This window comes from Cibotium barometz, chromosome 44 (assembly GCF_041138505.1).
Source record: "Cibotium barometz isolate CiBa-2024 chromosome 44, ASM4113850v1, whole genome shotgun sequence".
Taxonomy (NCBI): domain Eukaryota; kingdom Viridiplantae; phylum Streptophyta; class Polypodiopsida; order Cyatheales; family Cibotiaceae; genus Cibotium; species Cibotium barometz.
The window spans coordinates 47,883,012-47,908,932 of record NC_141089.1 but is presented as its reverse complement, the minus strand read 5'-3'; the positions used below and the strand labels follow the sequence as shown (position 1 = coordinate 47,908,932).

Below are 25,921 nucleotides of genomic sequence, written 5' to 3'. Positions count from 1 at the left end.
CATAAATAGATGCATAAACGGATTTTTATAAAAGTGTTATTTTCCACTGAAGTTGTTCTTATGCATAAATAGATGCGTAAAGCATCTTTATATAAAAAATAAGAATTCTCTTACATTCTATGAATAGATGTGATAAGATGTGATATGAATCAGATAGATGGAAATGAATGGATGGATGGATGTGATATGAATCAGATAGATGGGAATGAATGGATGGATGGATGTGATGAGAATAGAAGTGATGAGAATGAGAGGTAAATAGATGTGATGAGATGGGATGCGAATCAGATAGATGGGAAAGAATGGATGGATGGATGTGATGAGAATAGAAGTGATGAGAATGAGAGGTAAATAGATATGATGAGATGAGATGCGAATCAGATAGATGGGAAAGAATGGATGGATGGATGTGATGAGAATAGAAGTGATGAGAATGAGAGGTAAATAGATGTGATGATATGTGATGCGAATTAGATAGATGGGAATGAATGGATGGATGGATGTGATGAGAATAGGAGTGACGAGAATGTGAGGTGAATAGATGTGATGAGATGTAATGCGAATTAGATAGATGGGAAAGAATGGATGGATGGATATGATGAGAATAGAAGTGATGAGAATGAAAGGTAAATAGATGTGATGATATGTGATGCGAATCAGATAGATGGGAATGAATGGATGGATGGATGCGATGAGAATAGGAGTGAAAAGAATGTGAGGTGAATAGATGTGATGAGATGTAATGCGAATCAGATAGATGGGAAAGAATGGATGGATGGATGTGATGAGAATAGAAGTGATGAGAATGAAAGGTAAATAGATGTGATGATATGTGATGCAAATTAGATAGATGGGAATGAATGGATGGATGGATGTGATGAGAATAGGAGTGACGAGAATGTGAGGTGAATATATGTGATGAGATGTAATGCGAATCAGATAGATGGGAAAGAATGGATGGATGGATGTGATGAGAATAGAAGTGATGAGAATGAAAGGTAAATAGATATGATGATATGTGATGCGAATCAGATAGATGGGAAAGAATGGATGGATGTGATGAGAATAGAAGTGATGAGAATGAAAGGTGAATAGATATGATGATATGTGATGCGAATCAGATACATGTGAATGAATAGATGAGATGTGATGTCATGTGAATCAGGATGTAAATGAATGATATAGGATGTGAATGAATGTGATAACATGTGAATCGGGATGTTAATGAACGATAAAGGATGTGAATGAATGTGATAACATGTGAATGAACGATAAGGGACATAAATGAATGTGTTAGCATGTGAATGAACGATAAGGGACATGAATGAATGTGTTAGCATGTGAACGTGTGGCACTTCTACCCATTAAAGATTCAAGGGCTCAGACCAAGTTTGATGCATTCATGAATCTTTTACAAAGAATGCAATTACCATTGACATGATTAATTAGATTTGCATTAGATGGTGCATCATCTATGGTAGGCTCTATAAAGGGTGTGTTTTTTTTTGCTTCATGAGAAAGTACCACATATCATTGGCATTCATTGCATTTCTCACAGAGAACGTTTGGTTGTATCATATGTATGCTCTAAGTTCTTGGAGTTTTCTTATACATGGATAAGTTTTCAAAAAATATCCAAATTACCTTAACTAGGGTGTAAGTTTCCCAAGACTAGTTATCTACAACCACACTAAGAGAAAGAGTTATACATGAGTGCAATATATCCTCAAGAAACTCAGATCTTGTTATTGGCTTTTATCTTTGATGGGTCTTTCTTCATCTAATGGGGTGAATAATTTGGTTAGATCTTATCCACAAAGAGGGTGGTTTCTTAGGTTGATAATCCAAACAAGCATGGAATTTATCCAAGTACACCTTGATCTCGTCATCTCAAATAGATTTTGAGATATTAAGCTCATCTAGTGCTACACGGCGGACATTAATGACCCACCTAGGTGATAGCTTCCGCGTTTATGCCACTAGCATGGTTGGTGAGATTATGGTTGATATGCTGCCAGTGGATGACAGGCTATGTGACAACCACTTTGGAGTACTAGACTTATGGCATAGTTATAGCACCAACTCATATAGTCGGATTCACACTATGGACCGACCACTGTATGTTATTGTAGGAGAAAAATTTCCCTTTATGTATGTACTCTTATCTTTTAGTTATATGGTTGTAGAGAAGAGAAGAAGACAGAAGAAAATTCAGCATCAATCTCTCTCTTGTCTTGCACTCTCTTGTGTGTGTGTGTTTGCTTGCAAGGATCTCACGCTCTCTCTCTCCCCCGCATTCTCTTTATGGTTTTAGAGCTCTGATTTGTGTGAGAGCTAAGGAGGCAAGCAAGAGGCAAGAATAAGTAAGAAAGTAATTGGTACACGGGTAAGAGAATCATTATCTCTTCCCCTTCTTGGTTTAGGTACAACACCCCCTTGGTAGCTCTAGGAGCTACACATCTCTGATTGAGGAGCTGTCTTCCTTGGAGGGATCACTATATGTAAACCCTCTATATCATGTGCATTCAAGGCCTATTTAAAAAAACCCCTTATCTGTGAATTTTTCATGAATAAAACACATCCTTTTTCTATTCAATCTGTAAATACCCCCTTTAAATGATACCCTTCTATATGTAAAAAATGTGTAAAATCAGGATTTTTAAAAATCCCTTCTGTTGAACCCACGTGCTCCACTTACATATTTATGAGTGACCCCCCCAAGCTATCTTCCCATGCTTAGGGGTTCCTATGTGTGGTAAAAAGTACTATGTACTATATTTTAGCAGCCAAAATCACATTTCGAGCGTGTTTCGGTCTCTGTTTCGTCACATTGTAAGGTATTTTTGGCAATTTCGGGAAGTTTTGGGAGTGTCGACAATGTTTACACATGTATTATTGACATTGGGTGTATGTACATGTACTATGATAAAATCTAGTAACGTATAGGTTGTGCAAGCAGTCATCGCTGACTGTGCAACAACAGTCTCACAGAAGATATTGTTATGTTACAGGTTGCATAGAGAAATTGTATGTTTGCAGGTTTCTAATTGTTGTTGCAGGTGTGAGACCCCTGCCCCCTCCACGCACCGAACTCTCTCGAGTTCTAGCAGGTGAAGTAGCAACCTCTCATGCGGGGCAGGGTTTCCCACTCGAGGCCTCACATGAATGTCTGGACAAGAGAATAATCCGGTGGTTCCTCCAAAACCGAGACAGGAAAAACTTTCCTTGCCCAGAAAACTCGGGCGCTTCCACCAAAAAAATCTTCTAAATAACATTTTATCTAACGGGTCAAGGCCTTAACTATCCTTTCTATTCTGACCAAACCCGTAGGTCACATGGCCAGATCAAGGAAGGGACTTGCACACTTGGTTCATAGAAATCATTGCTTTTTTCCCCCTTAAGCGAGGCACAGCCCCATTGATTCTTTTCCATAGAACAAGAATCTTCTCGGGACTTACTCTAACTAGCGTAACTTGAACGTATGTAAATTTATTGTAGGAATCTACCAATCTAGCCTAACCCCAACCAGCCCATGGGTTAGCCAACTGCCAACCACCATTGAATTGGTGGGATCCCTTTTTATAAAAATTTGGTTATGTTTTGTTTTGGGTACCAGGAAAAAGAGTTCCCAGGCCCCCTAGCCGGCACTCAAGCAAAATAAAAAATAGACACACCACTTACACACCCAATATGAAATTTCCTTTTTCACAGATTCAGCCGTCTTAAAACAAAATTGGAATGAAACCATAATGTTTTCATCATAATCCTCAAAATTCTAGTCCAATGTTTTACAGTCGAAATGTCATCCGGACTCTCCGTTGAAGACTAGCTAGTCAACCAACAAGATCCGATTTTGAGTTCCAGTTCACATAGATAATTCCTTGCCAGTCCATCCATATCTTCCTCGACATACGCATGGGTGTCATAGCAGTCGCGCGAGCCCATGCATCGCCTGGTCAGAACCCTCTAGGATCCTCCTTAGGTGTCCTAGCACTTCACTTAGGGACCGCTTCCTCGGTCCTCGCCCATCGTACCGGAAGCACACCATTTTAACCATACCGAGGCTGGTCAAGACCTTGGCAGACTTTTCCACACCATTTTAACCATACCGAGGCTAGTTAAGACCTTGGCAGACTTTTCCACGCAGGAGACGTCCTTCGATGACTCCCCGCCAGCTGTTACAACATAACTCTCCTTAGATTAAACCATAAGTCAATTGCTTCCTCCAGCATTCTGGCGTAAGATAGTTCTTTTTCAAAAACAGAGTTTCTATGCAAGTAAGAATTTCCCGTTGAGTTTGATTCCACAAGACCCTTTTTCTCAGAATCCAGATTTTCTTAACGAAAATCACAATTCTAGTATCTCGGTAACCCACCCATCAATTACAATGAACTTCTGGCTTAATTCGTGATGATTCCGGGTCTAAGGAAAATTTCTCTAAATCACCGGTAATCCATTCTTCGTACTAAAGAAATGGGAATGGTCACAAGGTTTTACTAATTTCTGATTCGAGAGATGGTAAGCATCTTGCTGGCCCACCTTTCTCACGTGGTCATAGTCTAATCCTAAATTACTCGAATTTAATCCTAAAGATATTTTCTAAAGATAATTCTTCGCTTTTTTTTCCTGATAAATTAACTGTGATTTCCATTCGTGAAAATCCAAAATTATGAGAATTCATTCTTTCTTGGACATAATAGAATTATAAATAATTCTTTTCGTGAATAATGGAATTTTATAAAGATAATTCTTTTTCCAATGATCCATTTGTGAATATGCATACATCATTTTATTGAATTATTCTCATAGAATTATTCTAAATTATTATTTTCTCCAATTGAAACTCGGCATCAACATGCCCTAAATTTCTATGCAGAATTATGGTGAAACCTTCTCTTTTAACACCGAAATTACTTTAGGCATTTTTCTAATTAAAGCATGATGAAAATTCCTATTAAAAAGAAATATCCATGTATATGAATATACCTTTTTTGAAATATGACCAAAATTTCTCTTTTGATATTCAAAATGTTTGTACATAATATATCATGAAAATTCCTCTTCTTGTATCTAAATTTTTATGCATGTACATATGTAAAGATAAATATAACACAAATTCCTCTTTTCTCTATTTAAACAATTATGCATAAATACTATAAAAGTATTTTTCATAAATGTAACAAAATTCATTCTTTTAGCATAAAAATGTTTATGGCTAGAATACGATGGGAATACCTCTTTTTTTATTAACAAAATTATGGATAAAATTAAATTCATTTTTTAATGAAAACATTTTGCCATAGCTTCGCTCTGCAATTCCTGAGAATACTCAAAATTCTACTTTTAAATAAATACTCCTAATTATGAAATGTGGTGGGAATTTCTCTTTTAAACTAAAAAATTTATTATGCATACATAGCATAATTATAAACATCATTATAATTAAACCTCTTGATTAATCTTAAAAATATCCATTTATCATTCCTATATGAAAATACTTACAAAAATGTTTGCATAACTCTTTTTCAATAATAAAATGGATTAATATGATTTTTCTTTATCATAAACAAGTTTAAAAGAATTAATCATCATTTTGATCTAAATTAAAATCATAAAAATACTTAATCTTCTTCTCTAGCTTGTCAAGCCTAGAGTTTTGGTTAAGATAATGGGATTAGCACTAATATCCATCCTTCTAACAAGGATCCATCCAAAAAGATGATTAATCTTTCAAAAAGAGAGATTTACTAGTCACAAAAATATTAAATTTAAGCATAAAAGATTAGCATTAATCCAATTAAACATTATGAATCACTAAAAAGCTTGATTTCAAGAAAAAACCATTGATTAAAAAGCTTCCCAAGCATTAGAGAGGTCGGGAAGAAGATAACCGTTGGGAAGAAGATAACCGTTGAGAAAGATAGAAAAAACACCCTGGATTAAGGTTTACCCTTCGTTTTTGGCTTGATTCTTTTGAAAAGAAGTGAAGCCCACAAGGAAAGCTTGGCCACCAAGATGGGGAGGGTAATCTCCAAAGGGAGGATGGAGATTTGTGAAGCTCCAAAGCTTCCCAAAGTAGAGGGATAATAAAATTACACTAAAATGAAGATAATACTGGCATGTTAATACACAAAGATGAAAATACAAAGGAATGAGGGTCTATTTATAGGTGAGGGAGGCCACTAACCAAGTCCAACTGGGTTCTAGAGGCTTCCAGCTTCAGTTTGACCCAATTTGGATAAGTTTGGCTCACTTTTTGATCCAGTTTGCAGGAGGAGAGATGAAATATCTCAATTTTTTTTGAATTAAAAATGCAAGGTAATGATGTGAAATAGGCGCCTCCTTCATGAGTCCCCTCCCTCCTTACTAAGGTGTCAAAAATTCATTTTTTTACTAATAAACCTCATTTTTTTACTAATAAACCCAATACTTAGTTAACTCTTCATCTTATGTGAGCATTTACTCATTTTTGGGGATTTTCTTTTATTCTTTATATTTTTGTTATCCCAACATTTGGATTAATCCTATTGGCCCTTTAGAACCTTATTTGGACCTTAATCAAAAATTTCTAAAAATGTGGACCCTTAGGCTAAAGTCTCTAATTCACATATTCAGTTAATTTCTAATGCACATTGGAAAATTCTTTTTGAACTTCTGTTTCAGGGGAATTCATCTTAAATATAAGGAGAAACTTTGTATCCAAAAATATCTCAAAATTAAATTATCTCTCTCTAGACTAAAAACAAAGAAAAATACTATTTTCTTGCATTTTGAATTAGGGGATGATTACAGGGGACTGAGAGGAGAGCTTATACATCTTCTAGGGCTGAGGAGGAACCTTACAGTAGGCAAACATGTCAAACTCAATGAGATTGTCAGTGAGAAGCTGTACAAGAACAACTTCCATACCTAGAAGTTCAGACAATGACTAATTTCTTGATGGGTAAAGGATTTTGGGACTATGTTGAAGGTGACAATGAGGATCCTCCAGAGTTGTCTGAAGAGAATGCCACTCCAGAAGATATAAAGGCATTCAAGGATTGGAATCAAGGTACAAGGAAATTCATGTACTGGCTTTTGATGAGTGTCACAGACACAATTATAGGACATATACATGATGCCAACACTCCAGCAGTTGCATGGAAGAACCTGGTTCAAATGTTCCAAACTAATACAAAGGCAAGGAAAGTACACAACTAAAATAAGAGCTACATACAGTGGAAACAAAAAGCATGTCTATCGATGTGTATTCTTTAAAGATCAAGGGCATCGTTGAATCCCTTGGTTCTATCAATGTATCGATGAAAGATGATGATTTGGTGAGTGTGTTTAAATGGGCTTGACAAAGAGTACAAGCCATTCAAGACCTCCATTGTAGTCAATGAGAGTATTCCTAACTTTTGGGACCTGGTGTCTATGCTGAATCATAGAAGAAAAGTCCTTGTGTGAGGACTCTTCTTCAACAAGAACACATCAGAACAAGCCTTGCATTCCTAACTTTTGGGACTTGGTGTCTATGCTAATCATAGAAGAAAAGTCTCTGCGTGATGAGGACTCTTCTTCAAAAAGCAAGAACACATCATAACAGACCTTCTACTCAGATAAAGGTAGAGGTAGAGGTTGTGTGGTCGAGGCCAAGGTGGTGGCCGACAAGGAAACATGAATTCGGGACAACAACAGTCCAATGATTTGCAGCTTCAACAGCAATCATACACAGGTTAAAGAGGTCAATCTAGAGGTAGGGGGAGCCAAAGAGGTCGAGGTGGTTAGCAAAGAAATCAAAGTGAAAATAGCATAGAGTACTATTATCATGGCAAACCAGGGCACATGGCAAAGGACTGATATAAAAAACAAAATGACATTAAAAGTGGGAAGTTGTAGCAAGGCAACTATGAACCATCTAATAAACAGGGAGTGATGACAGAGTGAGAAGCTGTTTGTGATGGAGTACATGCTCAGTTCCATGACAATAGGAGATATGTCAAGATCTCAAGATATATGGTGTGTGGATTATGGTTCCTCTAACCACATGACCAGTCATGGTGGTGAGTGGTTTAGAGACACGTAGAAAATAGAAAAACTAACCAGTCATGGTGGTGAGTGGTTTAGAGACACGTAGAAAATAGAAAAACTAGGTTATGTAGAAACAAGTGATGATACTGCGCATCCCATTGCACATGTTGGTAAAGTTCCATTGTCTATGTAGAATGGCAAAATGAAGTACTTGTGGCAGGTGTACTTCATGTTCTAAATATTACAAAGAACCTACGTTCTATTGGATAGATGGTTGAGCAAGGTCTGCATGTGAGATTTAATCCTCAAGAATCTTTTATGGAAGACTTCAAAAATCAGTGTCGCTTGGTTACAAAGGGTAATAGAAATAGAAGGATGTTTACTTTGGATGTGAACATGCCTGAGGTAAATGCAGCCATGTTTGCGCATGGAACATGTATCATTATTTTACAAATATTGACATATGGCACAAGCACATTGGTCAAATGAATATATAGTGACTAAAGTCTATGTAGGCTCAAAATATTATTGTAGGTTTGCCAAAGTTTAAGGTTGATAGTGTGCATGAAGTATGTGAAGCATGCCATCTTGGTAAGCATGCTAAATATGCTTTCCCACATGAAAAGCATGTTAGTACAAGGCCATTAGATGTTATACATTCAGATGTATGGGGACCGAGCAAGAGTGCAACAATTGCAGTTTACAGGTATTATGTTACATTTATCGACTACACTAGGAAAGTGTGGGTTTACTTCATGAAGGAGAAAAGTGAGGTGTTTTCTCACTTTCAAAGATTTAAAGCCTTGGCCGAGAAGAAAAAAGACATGCAAATAAAATGCCTGAGATTAGATGGTGGGGGAGAATATTTCTCCAATGAGTTTAACGATTTCCTGAGAAGACAAGGGATCAAGAGATAGTTTACATTCCGCAATAGAATGGTGTTATAGAAAGAAAAAATAGGCACATTGTAAAAGTGGCATGTGCCTTAACGGCTGAAAAGAATATGCCACATTATTTTTGGGTAGAAGCAGTAACTACTATGTACATTATGAACATGATACCCATTGTAGTTGTTCATGTTATGATACCTAAATAGAAGTTTACAGGCTTAAAATTGGATGTCTCACTTGAAAGTGTTTGGGTGTATTGCATATGTGCATGTTTCTAATGAAGTAAATTTAAAGCCAACAGCCTTAGGATTAGAGTGTAGTGGGCTATGGAGGATCAAAGATCCACATGCTATGTGTGGTGCAAAGAGAGAGAGAGAGAGAGAGAGAGAGAGAGAGAGAGAGAGAGAGAACAAAGTTAATGCTCAAAAGGAGAGAATAATATTTACATGATTCAATGATCTTTAATTGTTGATATCGATGCTTTTATAGGCTTTTAGCCTTATTTTTTGACTCAATCAAACCTAGACCAAGTCTTCCTAAGGAAACTTTCTACACACTTTCACACACACTTGCATAATATCTTATCCAAGACTAAGAGGTTATTCACACATAGATATGCTACTACACTCATAAGGAGTGTTCACACACACTATGGCTACATGCTACCCTTCGACTTTGGAACTTGTACAATGATAAATAGCAGGAGAACATGTGTTGTCTCCAACATCCCCTCTACAACAGATATTCTAATGCCTAGGGATTGATACAATGCTAGATACACAGATGTTCTAATAAAAAGTGATACATATCTGGATCCATTAGAGATCTAATGCCCATAGGTTTGATACAAATCCTGGTTGGAGTTTGCTTGTCAAATGTCAGCAGGCCCAAGAGGTCTTTGGTAGAAAGAGTAACCTAAAAAGCCCAATCTAAGTCAACCATAAGATTGGCCTCTTCTGTTGAGGCCTCCACTTCATCATCTTCTTCTTGATTATCTTCAACAATAATTAAAGCTTTGGTCTTTTTCTTCAAAAAACAGTTCTCTTCCTTATGATTCTTCTTACCATAGAATCCACATCCATTATTGGTTTTGTTGGTGAAGCCCTTGGAGAAATTCCTGGTGTTGGTGTAGCCCTTTTGCTTCTACTTTGAGCCCCCCCTTCATTGTAGTTGGAATTGGAACTTCTTTTCTTGATCTTTCTTTCCTCCTCTAAGAGAAAAGCTTCAATATCTACCAATTTAGATGTTGGTAGATTTGTAAGATTGCTAACAATATTACCATACTCTTCATCTGGAAGACTACTGATTAAGATTGCAATTGTGATGTCTTCATCTATGGAATCTTTGATACTTGCCAATTGTGTTAGCATGCTTTTCATTGAGTTTAAATGTAAGGAGAGAGAGTCTCCTAGTTTCATTTTTCAGCTCAAAAAAATTTATTAGTAAGCTAAACTTGGAGCACTTTCCTTGTGCACCAAACACAGTTTCAAGATGTATCCAAGCCTCATGTGATGTATCACACCCACCAATATGATGGATGAATGAGTCACTTAATCCCAAGGCTATTATAACAAGAGTCTTCTCGTGTTTGACTAGCCAAGCAACTTCTCATTCCCAAATTGTTGATGTTTTCTCTTTTCCATTTGCCACATTCCATATCCCTTTTCTCATAAGGGTGAATTTGACCTTCGTTTGCTAGGTGTGAGAACCTTCTCCTTCAAATTTGTTAATTTTTTCTTGAGAAGCCATGATTTATGATGAGAATAGGTCTTACTTTTGGCTTGAAGCTCAAAAGTAGTGTCTAAATCCTTTACACAATTTGAGATCACAAAACACTTAATGCACTTTTTCCCTTTGATTGAAAACTTTGTATAAAGGGTGCTCACAAGATAATTTACGGGGGTCTTATCCAGTGTCTATCTTGTTCACATGAAAGAGCAACTTAAAATATTAAAGATAAAAATCTTTTTAGCCCAAAATTAATGCATGAAATGCCCTTCCAAAGGAATGAAAAAAAAAATCAAATCAAGACACATTCCCTAATAATATTGGCTTCCCCATAATGAGCCTTGTTAAGGCTTTTAATTCTCTTTCCTTTTTCCTTTTTTTTTTTGGGGGATTTTCTTGTTTTTTAAAAGGGAAAAAAAGCAATGCTTCACGTTGAAGGCGCCTTTCTTTGCAGCATAAAGATGCCCATGATGATGACAATGATAGCCATAAAAGCTATCATGAAAAGCTCCACATGGCTAAGTACATTCACTTCCATTTTACCTCCATGTGAAAGCACTCTTAAAAGCTTAAAGCTTTAAAAATAACCAAGAGAAGATTTCTTTATTTTTTTAATGCTTAATTCAACCTTCTATGTGGCGCTTTGATGATGTGAGCAGCTATGGTGCTTGATGACGTGCACAGACAGCCAGGTAGAGATGCTATTGTTGTTGTTATGTAAAGTCACTCCACGATTCAGTGAGATGCTCCATGATTGAGAGGCAACATCGGCTATTGTTATCCAAAGAGTTGCTCCATGTTTGCAAAGAGTCCATCCATGATTCAGAGGCAAGACGTCATGCAACCTTTTAAGGCTTTATCCTTAAAAAATACAATAAGGTAGAAAGGAGAAAAAAGAAAATAATAAAACAATATATATGGTGCAAAGGGCACAGCCTGCTAGGCAACGAGAGTGGCTCTGATACCAATTCAAAAGCCAACAGCCTTTGAAAGTTGTAGACATACTTTGCACAATTTTTAATATTTCATGGAGATTTACATGAAAAATCCCTTAGCTACTCCACTTTTGAACATTTTGTGGCATTTAATATCTTTGATCAAGAGATACATAAAACATATGTTACTACACTGATGCAAAAGCTTTCAATAGCTTTGAAAGTATTACAAAATCAAAGTAAGAAGAAGAAAAAAAAAGAGCTCATTTATGAATGTAATTTTTGAAATAAAAACCTAAATCTAACGTGTTGGTGGAGGGCATTTAGAAATCGCTCTTACTAAGGGGATTTTTTACATTGGGAGTCAATTGGTAGAGGTTAGAAAATACTTCCAAAGTTATGTTGGGAATCTATTGCACTGGATTTGTTGTGAAAAGTAATCGATGTGGGGTGTACTAGGCAGCATGAGGGCCCATGTGGGGTGTACTAGGCATGTTGGCGGCCCATGGACATTGGTCCCTTGAGTAAGAAAGGTGTTAGTGCTTGAATGGTTTGGCACATATAACCATGGATGTGATAATGTACTGGGAGAAAGACTTTAATGTAGTGGCTTACATGTGTGTGGCAAGACTCATCATGTAGGTAAAGTAGTTCCATTTTATTAAAGGTACATAGCTAGCTTTTGAGTAGAAGGAACCTTTAAGGCCACAATGGTAGGAGTAAAAAAGTATTATGAGGGAAATTGAGGGGCAAAAGGGGGGTACCTTAAGGGGCTATGGTAAGAGAGTTAACAAATATTTAATGAAGGAAGCTTAGGGCCACAAAGGCCAGCTTTAGGGTGGTAAGAGTAAAAAGTACAACATGGAAAGTGTGGTGGTTGTGTTGGGGAAATAATGACTTTAGGAATAGCCATGTGACAAAACATCTTTGATAAATACCTATTGACTTGCATTGTGCCCTTGCTTGGGCTTGTGGCATTTCCTCTTGTTTTTTCTTCTTCTTCTTCTTCTTAATTGGGGGGTGTAATTAGCCTCTGATATGGCATCTGTTAAGCTCTTGAGCTTGCATGCTGAAGGGACCAAGTCCACCAAGACCCTTAATTTCAAGCTTAATCGTGCTTTCAGTCCACTATACCAGAGATCAGTCGTTAGTAGACGGTGGGGCCAGACTCCCCTAATTACGATTAGAGCTTCCGTGCGAGCAGATCCTCTCGACACATCTAGTCAACCAGCTGCTTCAAGGTATGATTTGGGCTTAATCAAGCTCGAAATGCCTGTATTTAGCGTCGAAAGTCGTTAATCCTGCAAAGATCTGAGTGATTAGCTGTGATTTTTTGTGCCCTGTTAAGATTGATCGGATCGGGCAGTTGGGGCAGCTCATCAGCGGGGACACATGAAGCAGCGTATCCAACGGCTCTCGCAGCTCAGTATATCCTTGTCTTGTCATGGGCTAAAGTGTACGTCGTATTAATCCAGCAGTTAATTATACCGTTCTTAGCACGATTGATGCTGATTATGGCTTTGTCGCAGGTTGTGGGATGTGGGGCGCTGCATCTGGCGATTACCAGGAGCAATATGGGGCCTTCTCAGCGGAAATGAGAGCACAATCAAGGAGGTAGAAGGTATGGCTTCAGGATAATTATTATCACTAATCTTGATTGGCTTCGTATTTTGGTTAATTTGTGGGCCTTAACCTACCTCCTGCACATGATTGCAGAAAAAGTAGACGAAGCGGCTGACTATGTGAAGAAGACCGCCGCCACAGTTGCGACGGTGGCTGAAGAAGTGGCGAGAGTGGCTCAAACTGTGGAAGACGACGCCGACAAAGTTGAAACCATGGTGGGCAAGGTAAAATTGCAGAGCAAGGTGTCATCACACATTCTAACTAAGATGTCATTTCCCATACTAACTAAGGTGAGGTTCTTAAGCTGGGCCTTTTATTCCGTGACCTTTCCTCTCACCCCCTTTTTAAACCCACCCCTCTTTCTCTCACACCCTTTTTAAACCCACCCCTCTTTACTCTCACACCCTTTTTAAACCCACCCTTGAGCTCCATTTTTGAACTCACTCGCCACCGCATCCAAACAAGGCCTCCAAACTCTACCAGTCAGCTATTGCCCTCACCCCCATTATCAAGAGATCTTGATCTAGGAAGCTTTACCCCTCACTATTGATAGCCAGGCATGCAACATTGCTCTCCAAGATGCTTTAATGAGGCTTCCTAAGTGCTTGTGTGTGAAGGTCTTGAGCTTGAATGCACCTTCTTGAGTAAGCCGTGCTTCTCCATCCATAGAAGCATGTCTATCTAGGGGGCATCAGCTTGCCACTCAATGAGAACACGGGCTCGACTGAAGCCACTCTGTTCACCTCGTCACTCTAAGTTTACATGGGCTTGAGTGGAGCCACATCTAGATGGCTCTTTACACATCTGGATGTCGTAGGTGGTGAATTGGCCAATGGACATACAAAAATGTAGCTTTGCGACACATTTTCCCATCTCTCGATTAATACAATATATGCATGTGCACTCTCGTGATATGCGTGTTGGGTGTTGTTTATTTGTTTGCAGTTGGAAAACACTAGAGAGAGTGTAAAAGAAGAGGTGACTGAAGCCGTGGGTGATCTCAAGGGCTCTGTAGAGGATCTCAAGGGATCAACCAAAGAGGTAGCTGACATAGCACAAGAACTTAAAAATAACAAGACGAGTGATTCAACAACAACATCCAAATTTAGCTCAAATGTCAACGATATTTTCAATTATTTAAGCATCAGTCACCTCCTATTTTCCCATCCATTCGTACGAATTAAGGACCCTTCCATTTTCCCCAAACTAATACTTGCAACCGCCGCAATTTTCATTTGGCCATCTCAGATTCTAAGCGGTGTTCCAAATTACAAGCTTTCAGCTTCTATTTTGTAAGTTTAGCCTCATAGATTGAAGCACCTTTCAAGAAATCATAAGACGTAATAATGTATGGCTATCTTTTCTTCATGCTTTGGGAACATAATGTGAAACTAACATTTAAAAGTTGAAGCCTTTTGCATTCCTTCATTCAAATGCTACTTCTTGTGTCAATACAATTTTTATCCATTATGTATATCTTTTCCAATCACTTTGCATCACATTGTCATTTCTTACCTCTAGAATAAAAGCAAGCTCTTTTTTTAGTTCTTTCAATTTTTATAAAATATGCTTAGAGGTAAAGTCTAAGAATTTCAGATATGCACAATGAATTTAACTTTATTCACAAATACCATTTTAAGAAAATTACCAACTAGAAATATACTTGAAGAAATTCTTATAAATAGACTTGAAGTGAGGTTTTATCTATTGTATATCAATGCTCTACCCTCATTTTGTAATGTCCATGCACTGCTAGCTTATGTTTGTATGATCTCCCCAATTATGCGAAGTAGCCATGGTGAGGGCGATGGCATCCTTGTATTTTCATGCAATGGTATCATAGGAGGCCAAATGGTGTAGAGATGGCTTAGGTAAGATTCGGTACACTGCCTAATATGCTACATGCTAGAGTGGACCATTATGCCATAAATGGTCTACACATGGAGTAGGTAGACTTTACTCTTGAACAATGTTTTTCAGATCTTAAGTGGGGCCCAAGGTGAGGTTGAATGGCCATAGAAATTGGGAAAGTTGTGTAATAATCTCTAGTATATTGTGTACAGTGGCACCAATTATGGGGCCCAAGGTGAGGTTGAATGGCCATAGAAATTGGGAAAGTTGTGTAATAATCTCTAGTACATTGCGTACAGTGGCACCAATTATGATTGTGGACCTACAACATCTAATCATGGCCGGCCCATGTATCCTTTATAGAGGCACTACCAACTCCTTCTCCATATTGTTCATTAGTCATCATTATGAGTTTACATGGGGGGTTTATACTTGTGATGTGAGTTGGTAAGTTCAACGAGAGTTAGGCACATTGTAAGCCTATAAAAGGGAAAGCATGTTTATTATTTGGAATAACAGAATCTCTCACACATTGTACTTTACTACATTTGATTCATAAGAGTTAATAAAGTAAATTAATAACCCATTAAGCCGATGAAAAGACATTAAATAAACCGCTTATATAAGCATCCCATCCGAATGTAAGCATGACTCTTAATTGGCATCTAAATGTAGGAACAATACTAGATTTGAGTACTTCGTTTACTATAATAAATCACAATAATTGGAAAACTAGTTCATGAATTTCTACTCCTGCTTTGAACAAAGGAGCAATCTACTAGACAAAAACTCCAAGCATCAAAGATGCTTTAATAGCACCCACAATGAGTAGTGCTATCTTGCACTACACGAGGCCACCTTTGTATGCTTAGCCAGTATACTAATTTATATAATGTACATATATCATGGTATATAATATATAATATGTATACTAATTAAGCACAGTATATATTAATAAAAGTAATTAAAAATTTTTATATCAATATTATTATTCTAGTTTAAACATGAATATTTGTTTAACTTAATTATTTAATATTGTTGTAAGAATACAATTGATATTTTTACTCACATTATACTAACACTACACTATATACATATATATAATTTTTTATTAAAAATAAAGAATAATGTTGAGATTAATGCTCATATTAATATTAACATTGATATAGTAGTGGTAGTATTAATATTAATATAGTAATTTCAATATTTTGCATATGATTCTGATAATCTTATTTTTTATTTAAAAAGATAAACATTCATTTCTCTGTGTATGTGTGTGTGTGTGTGTCTATATTAATCTATCTCTCATCTCATCCCTTTGAACCTAAATCTAACCCTAACATAATGCTTATTTAACTCTAACACTTATCTAAGCCTAAATCTAAATCTTATTGAAGCCTAAATCTAACCATCTAATGAGTTTTATGACAAGCCCTATTCATCCATAAAGGATTTGGACTTGTGTCAAAATATTAAATCCTAGCTTGCATCCCTGGCCTAATATCCTTAGGGGTAATGGTGGTACTAAGAGTAAAAAGTAAAAGATGGGCAGTGTGCAACCCTGAAATTTGTAACCCTGCCCTAGACTTCAAAATTTCCAAAATTGAAGGCCTAGGTGCTATCTTGTCCTTCATTTGAAGCCCATTGTTATGGAAAACTTGTTAAGTTATGCTCTTTATTTGAAAGATTCTTTTTAGTGGTAGCCTTCACCTAAAGGCTAGAATGGCTTTTATGCCTATTGCAGCCTTTAAGTTTCAAGCCTGGCAAAGTGGTTTAGTGCTCTTAAAAAAATGGCATTCTAGTGTATTTGTACCAACCAAAATTAACATTAGTTCTTTTAATTTTTATAAAATATGCTTAGAGGTTGAGTCTAAGAATTTCAAATATGTACAATGACTTTAACTTTATACACAAATACCGTTTAAAGAAAATTACCAACTAGAGATAAACTCGAAGAAATTCTTATAAATAGACTTGAATTGAGGTTTTATCTATTGTATAGTAATGCTCTACACTTGCTAGCTTATGTTTGTATGGTCTCGCCAATTATGGGAAGTAGCCATGGTGAAGGCGACGGCATCCTCGTATTCATGTGCAATGGTGGCCTAGGAGGCCAAATGGTGTAGAGATGGCTTAGGTAAGATTTGGTAGAGTGCCTAATATGCTACATGCTAGAGTGCACCATTATGCCATAAATGGTATGCACATGGAGTAGGTAGACTTTACTCTTGGATAATGTTTTTAGATCTTAAATGGGGACCAAGGTGAGGTTGAATGGCCATAGAAATTGGGAAATTTGTGTAATAATATCTAGTACATTGCGTAGTGTGGCACCAATTATGATTGTGGATCTACAGAATCTAACCATGGCCGGCCCATGTATCCTTTATAGAGACACTACCAACTCCTTGTCATGGTATAGTTTATTCTTCACACATCCAACTCCTTCTCTATATAGTTTATAGAGACACTACCAACTCCTTCTTCATACAATTCATTAGTCATCATTATATGTTTAGCTGGGGGGGTATACTTGTGATGTGAGTTGGTAAGTCCAGAGAGAGTTAGTAACATTGTAAACCTATCAAAGGGAAATCATGGCTATTATTTGGAATAACATTATCTCTCACGCATTATACTTTACTGCATTCGATTCACAAGAGTTAATAAATTAAATTAATAACCCATTAAGCCGATGAAAAGGCATTAAATCAACCACTTATATAAGCATTCCATCCAAATGTAAGCATGAGCCTTAATTGACATCCAAATGTAGGAACAATACTAGATTTGAGTACTTTGTTTACTATAATAAATCACAACAATTGAGAAACTAGTTCAGGAATTTCTACTTCTACTTTGAACAACAGAAAAATCTATCGAAGGCTACTAGACCTAAAACCAAAGAAACTCAAAGCATCAAAGATGCTTTAATAGCACCACAATGAGTAGTGCTATCTAGCACTACACGTAGGCCACCTTTGCGTGCTTAGCCAATATACTAATTTATATAATATTATGGTATATAATATATAATGTGTATACTAATTAAGCACAATATATATTAATAAGTAATTAGAAGTTTTTATATCAATATTATTATACTAATTTAAACATGAATATTTGTTTCACTTAATTATTTAATATTGGTGTAAGAATACAATTGATATTTTTTCTCACATTTATACTAACACTATATACATATATATTATATTTATTAAAAATAAAGAATAATGTTGATATTAATGCTCATATTAATATTAACATTGATATAGTAGTGGTAGGATTAATATTAATATAGTAATATCAATATTTTGTATATGATTCTTATAATCTTATTTTCTATTTAAAAAGATAAGCATTCATTTGTGTGTGTGTGTGCGTGTGTGTGTGTGTGTGTATTAATCTATGTCTAATCCCGAACCTAAATCCAACCCTAACATGATGCTTATTTAACTCTAACACTCACCTAACCCTAAATCTAACTCTTATTGAAGCCTAAATCTAACCATCTAACGAGTTTTAAGACAAGCCCTAGTCAACCATAAAGGATTAGACCCTTAATTTCAAGCTTAATCGTGCTTTTAAGTCCGCTATCCAAGAGATCAGTTAATTACGATTAGAGCTTCCGTGCGAGCAGATCCTCTCCAACCTAGACCCAATACATCTAGTCAAGCTGCTTCAAAATGCTTGTATTGAGCGTCGAAAGTCGTTAATCCTGCAAAGATCTGCATGATTAACTGTGATTTTTTTGTGCCCTGTCAAGATTGATCGGATCGGACAGTTGGGGCAACTCAGCGGGGACACATGAAGCAGCGTATCCAACGGCTCTCGCAGCTCAGTATATCCTTGTCTCCTCATGGGCTAAAGTGTACGTCGCATTAATCCAACAGTTAATCATAGGTGTTGCTAATCAATGGGAATTAGGTTGCTGATTATGGCTTTGTAGCACCTGATTATGGCGTTGTAGCAGGTTGTGGGATGTGGGGCGTTGCATATGGCGATTACCAGGAGCAATATGGGGGCCTTCTCAGCGTAACAGAGAGCACAATTAAGGAGGTAGAAGGTATTATCTCACTAATCTTGCTTTACTTTGTATTTTGGTTAATTTGTGGGCCTTAACCTACCTCCTGCACGTGAAGTTCTTTTGTTTTAATCAATAATAATTATTTGTATTAATTGAAGATGTTCAAAAGGTGTGATATTGTAATAAAGTAGGAACTTTATTCAATAGGGTTAATAATGGGACAAGTCCATGTATAAAAGAGGGGACTTGGACCATGGTTGTAACTTTTGATGATCATTTTTAGAAATTGAAACTTATGTTTCTTGGAGCTCATGGCTTCTTGGCTTGTGGAAGGCTATTTCCATTCTCTTGGTGTGAGAGACTAAACACACTTAGGCATCATGTTTACATGGTGATTACTCATCTTTTTCATGCATTACTTCCCTTCATTCCAATTGGTATCAGAGCTCTTGATTTTGATCATGGGCATGCATGGGTTGTTGGAAAAATTTGCTTGAAAATTTGAGTTTCTTTTAATCTTTTTCTCATTTTCTTGTAATCCTTGAGTGATTCTTGACAAATCTTCTCTAATCTTGCTTAATCTCATGGAAATGGTGAGCATTTCATGGAAATTGCTTGAATTTTGAGTGATTTTGGCCAATTTTACCATTTTTGGATCAAATTTTGGGCCTCTGGACCAAAAATTTGAGGCAGTTTTGTATCAAGAGCATGGAGTCATTGCATTTGAAAGTAGGAAGCTTACCGAAAAGGAGATGGGGCTTCATGTTTATGAGCAAGAGATGTTAGCCATACTTCATGCCATCAAGAAGTGGCATCACTATCTTTATGGTGCTCATTTCAAGGTGAGAAGTGATCATAGGGTGCTGAAATTTTTCCTCTCCCAACCAAATCTTTCTCCAAAGCAAAAGAGATGGCTGGCCACACTTCAAGGTTATGACTTTGAGATATCTTACACACCCGGGAAGGACAATGTAGTGGCGGATGCATTGTCTAGAATGTGGGCTTGTGCTACAACTTCAATCATGGAGGTATATAGTGAATGGATCAAGGGAATTCAAGAGGAATACCTCATCAATGAGGGTGCTGCCCACATTTACAGAAAATTACAGCAAGGTGATGGTGGAGAATTTCCTCATTACAAGCTTCATAATGGTCTCTTGTGGTACAAGGATAAGGTGTATTTGGTTCCTACCTCATTCTACATACCAAAGGTGCTTCATGAGATGCATTCTTCACCACTTTCGGGCCACCTTGGTGTACTCAAAACATATGACAAAGTGAGCAAGAGTTTTTATTGGAAAGGCATATGGGGAGATGTAAAGAAGTTTGTGATGGAATGTGCTTCTTGTCAAAAGAATAAGGATAGCCATCAACTTCCAAGTGGTTTACTTCATCCATTACCTATTCCGGATGGTAAATGGACTCACATTTCTATGGATTTCATCACGGGTCTACCAAAGACAAAGCATGGATGGGATCAAATATTTGTGGTGATTGATAGGCTTACAAAATCAGCCCATTTCATTGCTTCAAAGACCACTTATGGAGCATCTCATATTGCCAAGCAATTTTTGGAACATGTATTCAAGATACATGGCTTGCCACTTAACATAGTTTGTGATCGAGATACCAAGTTCATGGGGACTTTTTGGAGGTCATTATATGAGAGCTTGGGTACTCAAATCACTCCATCTACAGCCTATCACCCTCAAACGGATGGGCAAACGGAGTGCACAAACAAATGGCTTGAGGTGTACTTGAGGCACTATTGTCATGACATGCAAACATCTTGGGATGAGTGGCTTTATCTTGCTGAATTTTGCCATAATTCAAGCAAGCATTTGAGTATTGGCATGTCACCATTTGAGGCTCTCTATGGATATCAAGTACATGTGCCATCGATAGCCTTCCGTGAAGACAAAGTGGTCAATCCATTGGCAAAAGAAGAGTTGGAAAGAATGAGACAGCTTCTTCAACTTTGCAAGGACAATATGAAGAAGGCTCAAGATGTCATGAAGGCTAAGGCGGATGTTCATAGAAAGGATGTGGAGTTTGAAGAGGGTGATTATGTGCTATTGAAGCTTCCCAAGAGTCGGCATAACACTCTCAAAGGTGTAACCAACTCAAAATTGGCTCATAGGTATTATGGACCATACTTGATTATCAAGAGGGTTGGTGATTTGGCCTACAAGTTGGATTTGCCTTCTTCGACAAGGATCCATAATGTGTTTCATGTATCTAACCTTAAGAGGTTTATGGGATCTTTGCCTCAAGAGATGGAAGAGCTTCCACCCATGAATGAAGAAGGTGAGATCATTTATGAGCCGGAGAGGGTTATTGGTAAGAGGACAAGAGAGTTGAGGAATCGGAATATTGATGAATACCTTGTCAAATGGAAGCAATTACCCATGGATGAGGCTACTTGGCAATCATTGGAGTATGTCCAACAACATGGTTTACTTGTGGATGACTTTCCGTGACCAAGTGGTATGGTTTACTTGAGCAAATTGGGTAATATGAGGAGAAGTATACATGCTGTAATTTCTGGACAGCTTTGGGAAGGTCTACTATTGGGCCTATTTTTTCTACTCCAACAAGCTTCATGGCGTATCCTAATGAAGGATTATGATGTGGGCTACATATGGCTGAGTGTACATATCATTTTCAGCCCAATATATGGAGTCTAAATGAAGGATTTTCAAGGGTCTTCATCGACTAGAAGGGCTGTCATAACAGTCCCACTCATACACTTTGGGCTTGAAGCTTTGTGGACTTGTACGCATCCAAATTTTCATTGTATATGTGCTTTGGATGTACTTGAGAACTCTTAACCACTTCCCATCGATTACATTAGAGTCTCATACTTTGAGATTGTACATGTTATTGATTTTGAGGACAAAATCTTTGGGAAGGGATGGTTTGTAATAAAGTAGGAACTTTATTCAATAGGGTTAATAATGGGACAAGTCCATGTATAAAAGAGGGGACTTGGACCATGGTTGTAACTTTTGATGATCATTTTTAGAAATTGAAACTTATGTTTCTTGGAGCTCATGGCTTCTTGGCTTGTGGAAGGCTATTTCCATTCTCTTGGTGTGAGAGACTAAACACACTTAGGCATCATGTTTACATGGTGATTACTCATCTTTTTCATGCATTACTTCCCTTCATTCCAGATACAACCAAGTCAAGATTACAATTTACTACTCTTTCTCCACCTCCTTCAAAATTTTACACAATCTTTCATCTTCTAACAAAAAGCAGGACTGTTTCTTCAAGGGGACTGTTTTTCCAGCATTCCCCCTTTCTTGGACCAAACTTTAATAGTGGGCTTGGTTCCAACCGGGTTTTCTATGAAGGCAACAAATGTATGATCAGTTTGTTTTTCTTTACGGTACCACCTCAAAGTTTTTGGACCAAACTTAGGAGGCCTTTTCTTCCCTTCCCAACATCTCACCTGCATCAAGAGTTAGGGGTTCATCCCTAGTATGTTTGAAGCTCACCAAGAAGTTGGGCAGAATTTAGAACATATTCCTTTGTAGATTTTGAATCAACAAGTCCATCTCAGGACATCTAATTTTATTCACATTACACACAGACCAGCACATGCACACACATTTATGCATCAAATCTGAATCTTGCAAGCGTGTACATATTGCCCTCGTAAATACAATTGCATTCTGGCTAGACCGGATTTCCCATAAGATGATGCAAGCTCTGATAATATTAAATACCAGCCTAATGTGTTCATTACCACAGGATCCAGTCCCCCCAATATGTTTGCATACCCAAGTTCTTCTCTATCCATTTAGACATTTTGGACCAGATACCCCTGATTGCTGGACATTCCCAAAACACATGTTTACCATCTTCAAGTGATGATCTACACCTGGGACAGATGCCACTAGATATATTTCTCCTTTGGAGTTTAGAGCCAATAGGTAATGCCTATATGCAAACCTTCCACAAAAAGACTTGAATCTTCCTAGGGATCTAGCAATCCGAGAGCGAATTCCATCTCTTTTTCCAGCTGGAGGGGCTCCACTTTACATTCCAGATTTTATTACAATACAACACATTGGCATCCCCATTTCTCATTAATGAATATATTTCTCTGGTTTACCATCCTTAAGTTTGACATCATTGAGCCAAGTCCAATCCTTGATCCAAACTGAGGTATCAGTAGCTATGGAGCATAATTTCCTATGCAACACCTCCAAAACCTGAGTCATCAAATCTCTTTCCCTCCTAACTAGCTGATATTCCACAAATAATTGGTTCACATCTTTCCACTCTACCAAATTCCTATCCTCCCAGCAGTCAACCAATGCCTTTGTTGTTGAGACTCTTTGCAACAAATGTATCAAGTAGGGCTAGAGGGAGATTAAACTTGTAAGTCCACCATATACCCAAACTGAGCATGAAATTGCATGTTACTATACCTCCTCTATCCCAGACCATGAAACCCAAATTATCCTTCCAACATTTGCATAGCATTTTGCAAAGATCTGAGCTGGTGATCTTAAGAGGGGCACATGAGAAGAGTTTATCCTTCCAGTTTAGATTTTCCCATTTGTCTTTAGCCATAACATTAGCAAGCTCCACCAGTTCCCTCATCATTAGAGCCCAAGTGATATTCTTAGATAAAATTCTAGGGAATATTAGAGTCTTCCTCGCAATAAAGTGAGCGGGCATGTGAATAATGCCATTGCCCCCTTCCTTTTTAGGAACTGAAAGTTTGTCCCATGCAAGCCAAGTATAGACTTTTTTTCCTATTACCATTTCTCCACAGAAAGTCTCTAATAGGGTCTATGATTTTCTTCCATAGTGGCACTTCCCAATATTTAACACAGGGCATAAAAACATAACATAGGCATTCAATAATGTATTGCAAATATCCACCCTGCTATGAAAGGGGACTCTGATGCCTTCCCACTTTTTCAATTTGTCCAAAAACCTATTTATAGCCCACATTACGAGTTGTTTATTAGTAACCCCAACACCCAAAGGTATACCAAAGCAGTTTGATAATTTGGCTGTTTTGCACCACCTCACATCCCCACCTTTGCAAATCAAAATCATTATCCTTGGTCAAGCTTATAATTCTAGATTTCAAAATGTTGCATTTAGAACTAGAGGCATTGGCAAACTCCTACACTATCTCTAAGGCCAATCTCACATTATTGTTCTCAGCCCTTAGAAACAATAAAGAGTCATCAGCAAAAAAACATTGTATAACTAACTGTTCACTATACTTGAGTTTTAACCCAGTAATCTTTCCTTTAATGCATGCTGATTCTAGAGACATTATTAAAGGGTGGGAGGCAATGGCAAATAGCAAGTGGGCTAATGGGCAGCCTTGTCTGTCTGATCTGTTAATCTCAAACCCCCCTACTACTCTTCTATTAAGCAACACTTTAGAGTATCCTCCCCAAGATAACGTGTAAATGCATGTTGCCATTTTGGTCCTAAAACCCAGTTTTTCCATCACTCTAGCAATAAATGACCAATGCATCTTGTCATAGGCTTTCTCTAAGTCCAATTGCAACATGATGCATTTCTACTGAGGTTTAATAGCCACATCCCTTCCCAATAGAGCAGCAAAGATGTTATCATAAATTGACCTTCCTTAAATAAAACCATATTGTTTTTTGGAGATAACATTTTGCAGCACAGGGTGATTCTAAGAGCAATCACTTTGGCTAGAATTTTGTACATCACTATTAACAAGGTGATAGGCCTCCAATGACCAAACTTGTTGCTCAAGCAGTTTGTTTTGGGATAAGCTTTACAAGCCATTCTTAAAAAACCTTGTCCCAAAGCCCTGAATTGAAGGCTTTCTTACAAGTGTCACCCACCACCTCTTTTAAGGAAGGCCAAAAGGCTATAAAAAACTCTGTTGATAAGCCATCCCAACCTGGGGCTTTCTCCCTCCCCAGCTTTAGCAAGGCACACTAGCGTTCATCCACTTCAATATCTATTTCTAACCATCTAGCTTTATCTGAGTCCACCATTTTTTCAGAAGACCCAACGGCCTATGCTTGAAACCTCCTCAAAGAGCAGTCCTCCTTCAGACTAAGGGTTGAACCCAAAAATTTCACCTATTTCAAAGCCAGTATGTTCATATCATTCAAAGGGGTACCATCCTCATCCAGAATGCTTCCCACAATCTCACTATCACACTTCTTCTTTGGGGAGTTTAAATAACCTATTGCCCGGTTTTCTTTTGTTACTCAATTGATTCCATTTAGCCCAATTCTCATGTTCTCTATAACATCTATCCTCCTCTTCCTTAATACTAGCCTGGCACTTAAAGTACAAAGCTGTGTCAGTAGCATCCAACCCTATGGTTTGCCTCTTTAACAAAAGATCCTCTAGCAATGCAGTCCACTTCCTTCTCTCTCCTCTCCTTTCATCAGCCCTCAATTTACCCACAGCTCTAATAATCCCTTGCATTTCATTAGCAAACTACCTCCAAGAGCCATCATCCCCCTTTCTCCTTTTAAGTTTTCTAATTGCTTCTTTTGTGTATTCTACAAAAAGAGGGTCCTTCAGGAGTAAATTATTCACTTTCAATTTCCTTGTTGGAAAACGAGAAAGATCTATGTCAGTCCCATCATTATTGGTCTAGCTCCACTTCAAAGGAAGGTGATCAGAGAGTGTGGAACAATAGTCAACTAAGACTCTCAAGGTGTGGGGCACCCAACGAGGCCTACTGGCTAAAAAAGATTCTATCAATTCTTGAAGAAGAAGACATATATTGAAGGCTGAAATAAGTATGCCCCAGTTTGTCTCTCCAATCACCTAAATACCAGCTATCCTTGAGCCCTAGCCCCCTTCTAAGCTCTTTCCAT

The 25,921-nt window shown here is 37.6% G+C and overlaps 2 protein-coding genes across 3 annotated transcripts in view; one reads left to right on the top strand and one right to left on the bottom strand.

Moving 5' to 3' along the window:
- LOC147613379 (uncharacterized) overlaps positions 1 to 25,921 on the bottom strand; it is a 75,655-nt gene that overhangs the window by 16,209 nt on the left and 33,525 nt on the right. The gene's annotated exons all lie outside the window — the stretch shown is intronic.
- Positions 12,522 to 14,598, top strand: LOC147613380 (uncharacterized). 2 transcript variants are annotated; one of them, XM_086782717.1, is made up of 5 exons: positions 12,522 to 12,807; positions 12,915 to 12,992; positions 13,096 to 13,187; positions 13,283 to 13,413; positions 14,135 to 14,598. In XM_086782717.1, exons 1-5 carry the CDS (start codon positions 12,605 to 12,607, stop codon positions 14,483 to 14,485), a joined length of 855 nt encoding a protein of 284 aa, XP_086638843.1. In that variant the 5' UTR covers positions 12,522 to 12,604; the 3' UTR covers positions 14,486 to 14,598. The 2 variants fall into 2 exon arrangements, with proteins under 2 accessions (XP_086638843.1, XP_086638842.1); XM_086782716.1 differs by having other exon boundaries at positions 12,523 to 12,807; positions 12,915 to 13,022.

Bases quoted from the DNA above. Each gene is read 5' to 3' on its own strand.
- LOC147613380 (XM_086782716.1), top strand. From the start codon at position 12,605: ATGGCATCTGTTAAGCTCTTGAGCTTGCATGCTGAAGGGACCAAGTCC. The intron at 13,023-13,095 runs GTACGTCGTATT...GCTTTGTCGCAG, and splicing joins GTCTTGTCATGGGCTAAAGT to GTTGTGGGATGTGGGGCGCT. The intron at 13,188-13,282 runs GTATGGCTTCAG...ACATGATTGCAG, and splicing joins CACAATCAAGGAGGTAGAAG to AAAAAGTAGACGAAGCGGCT.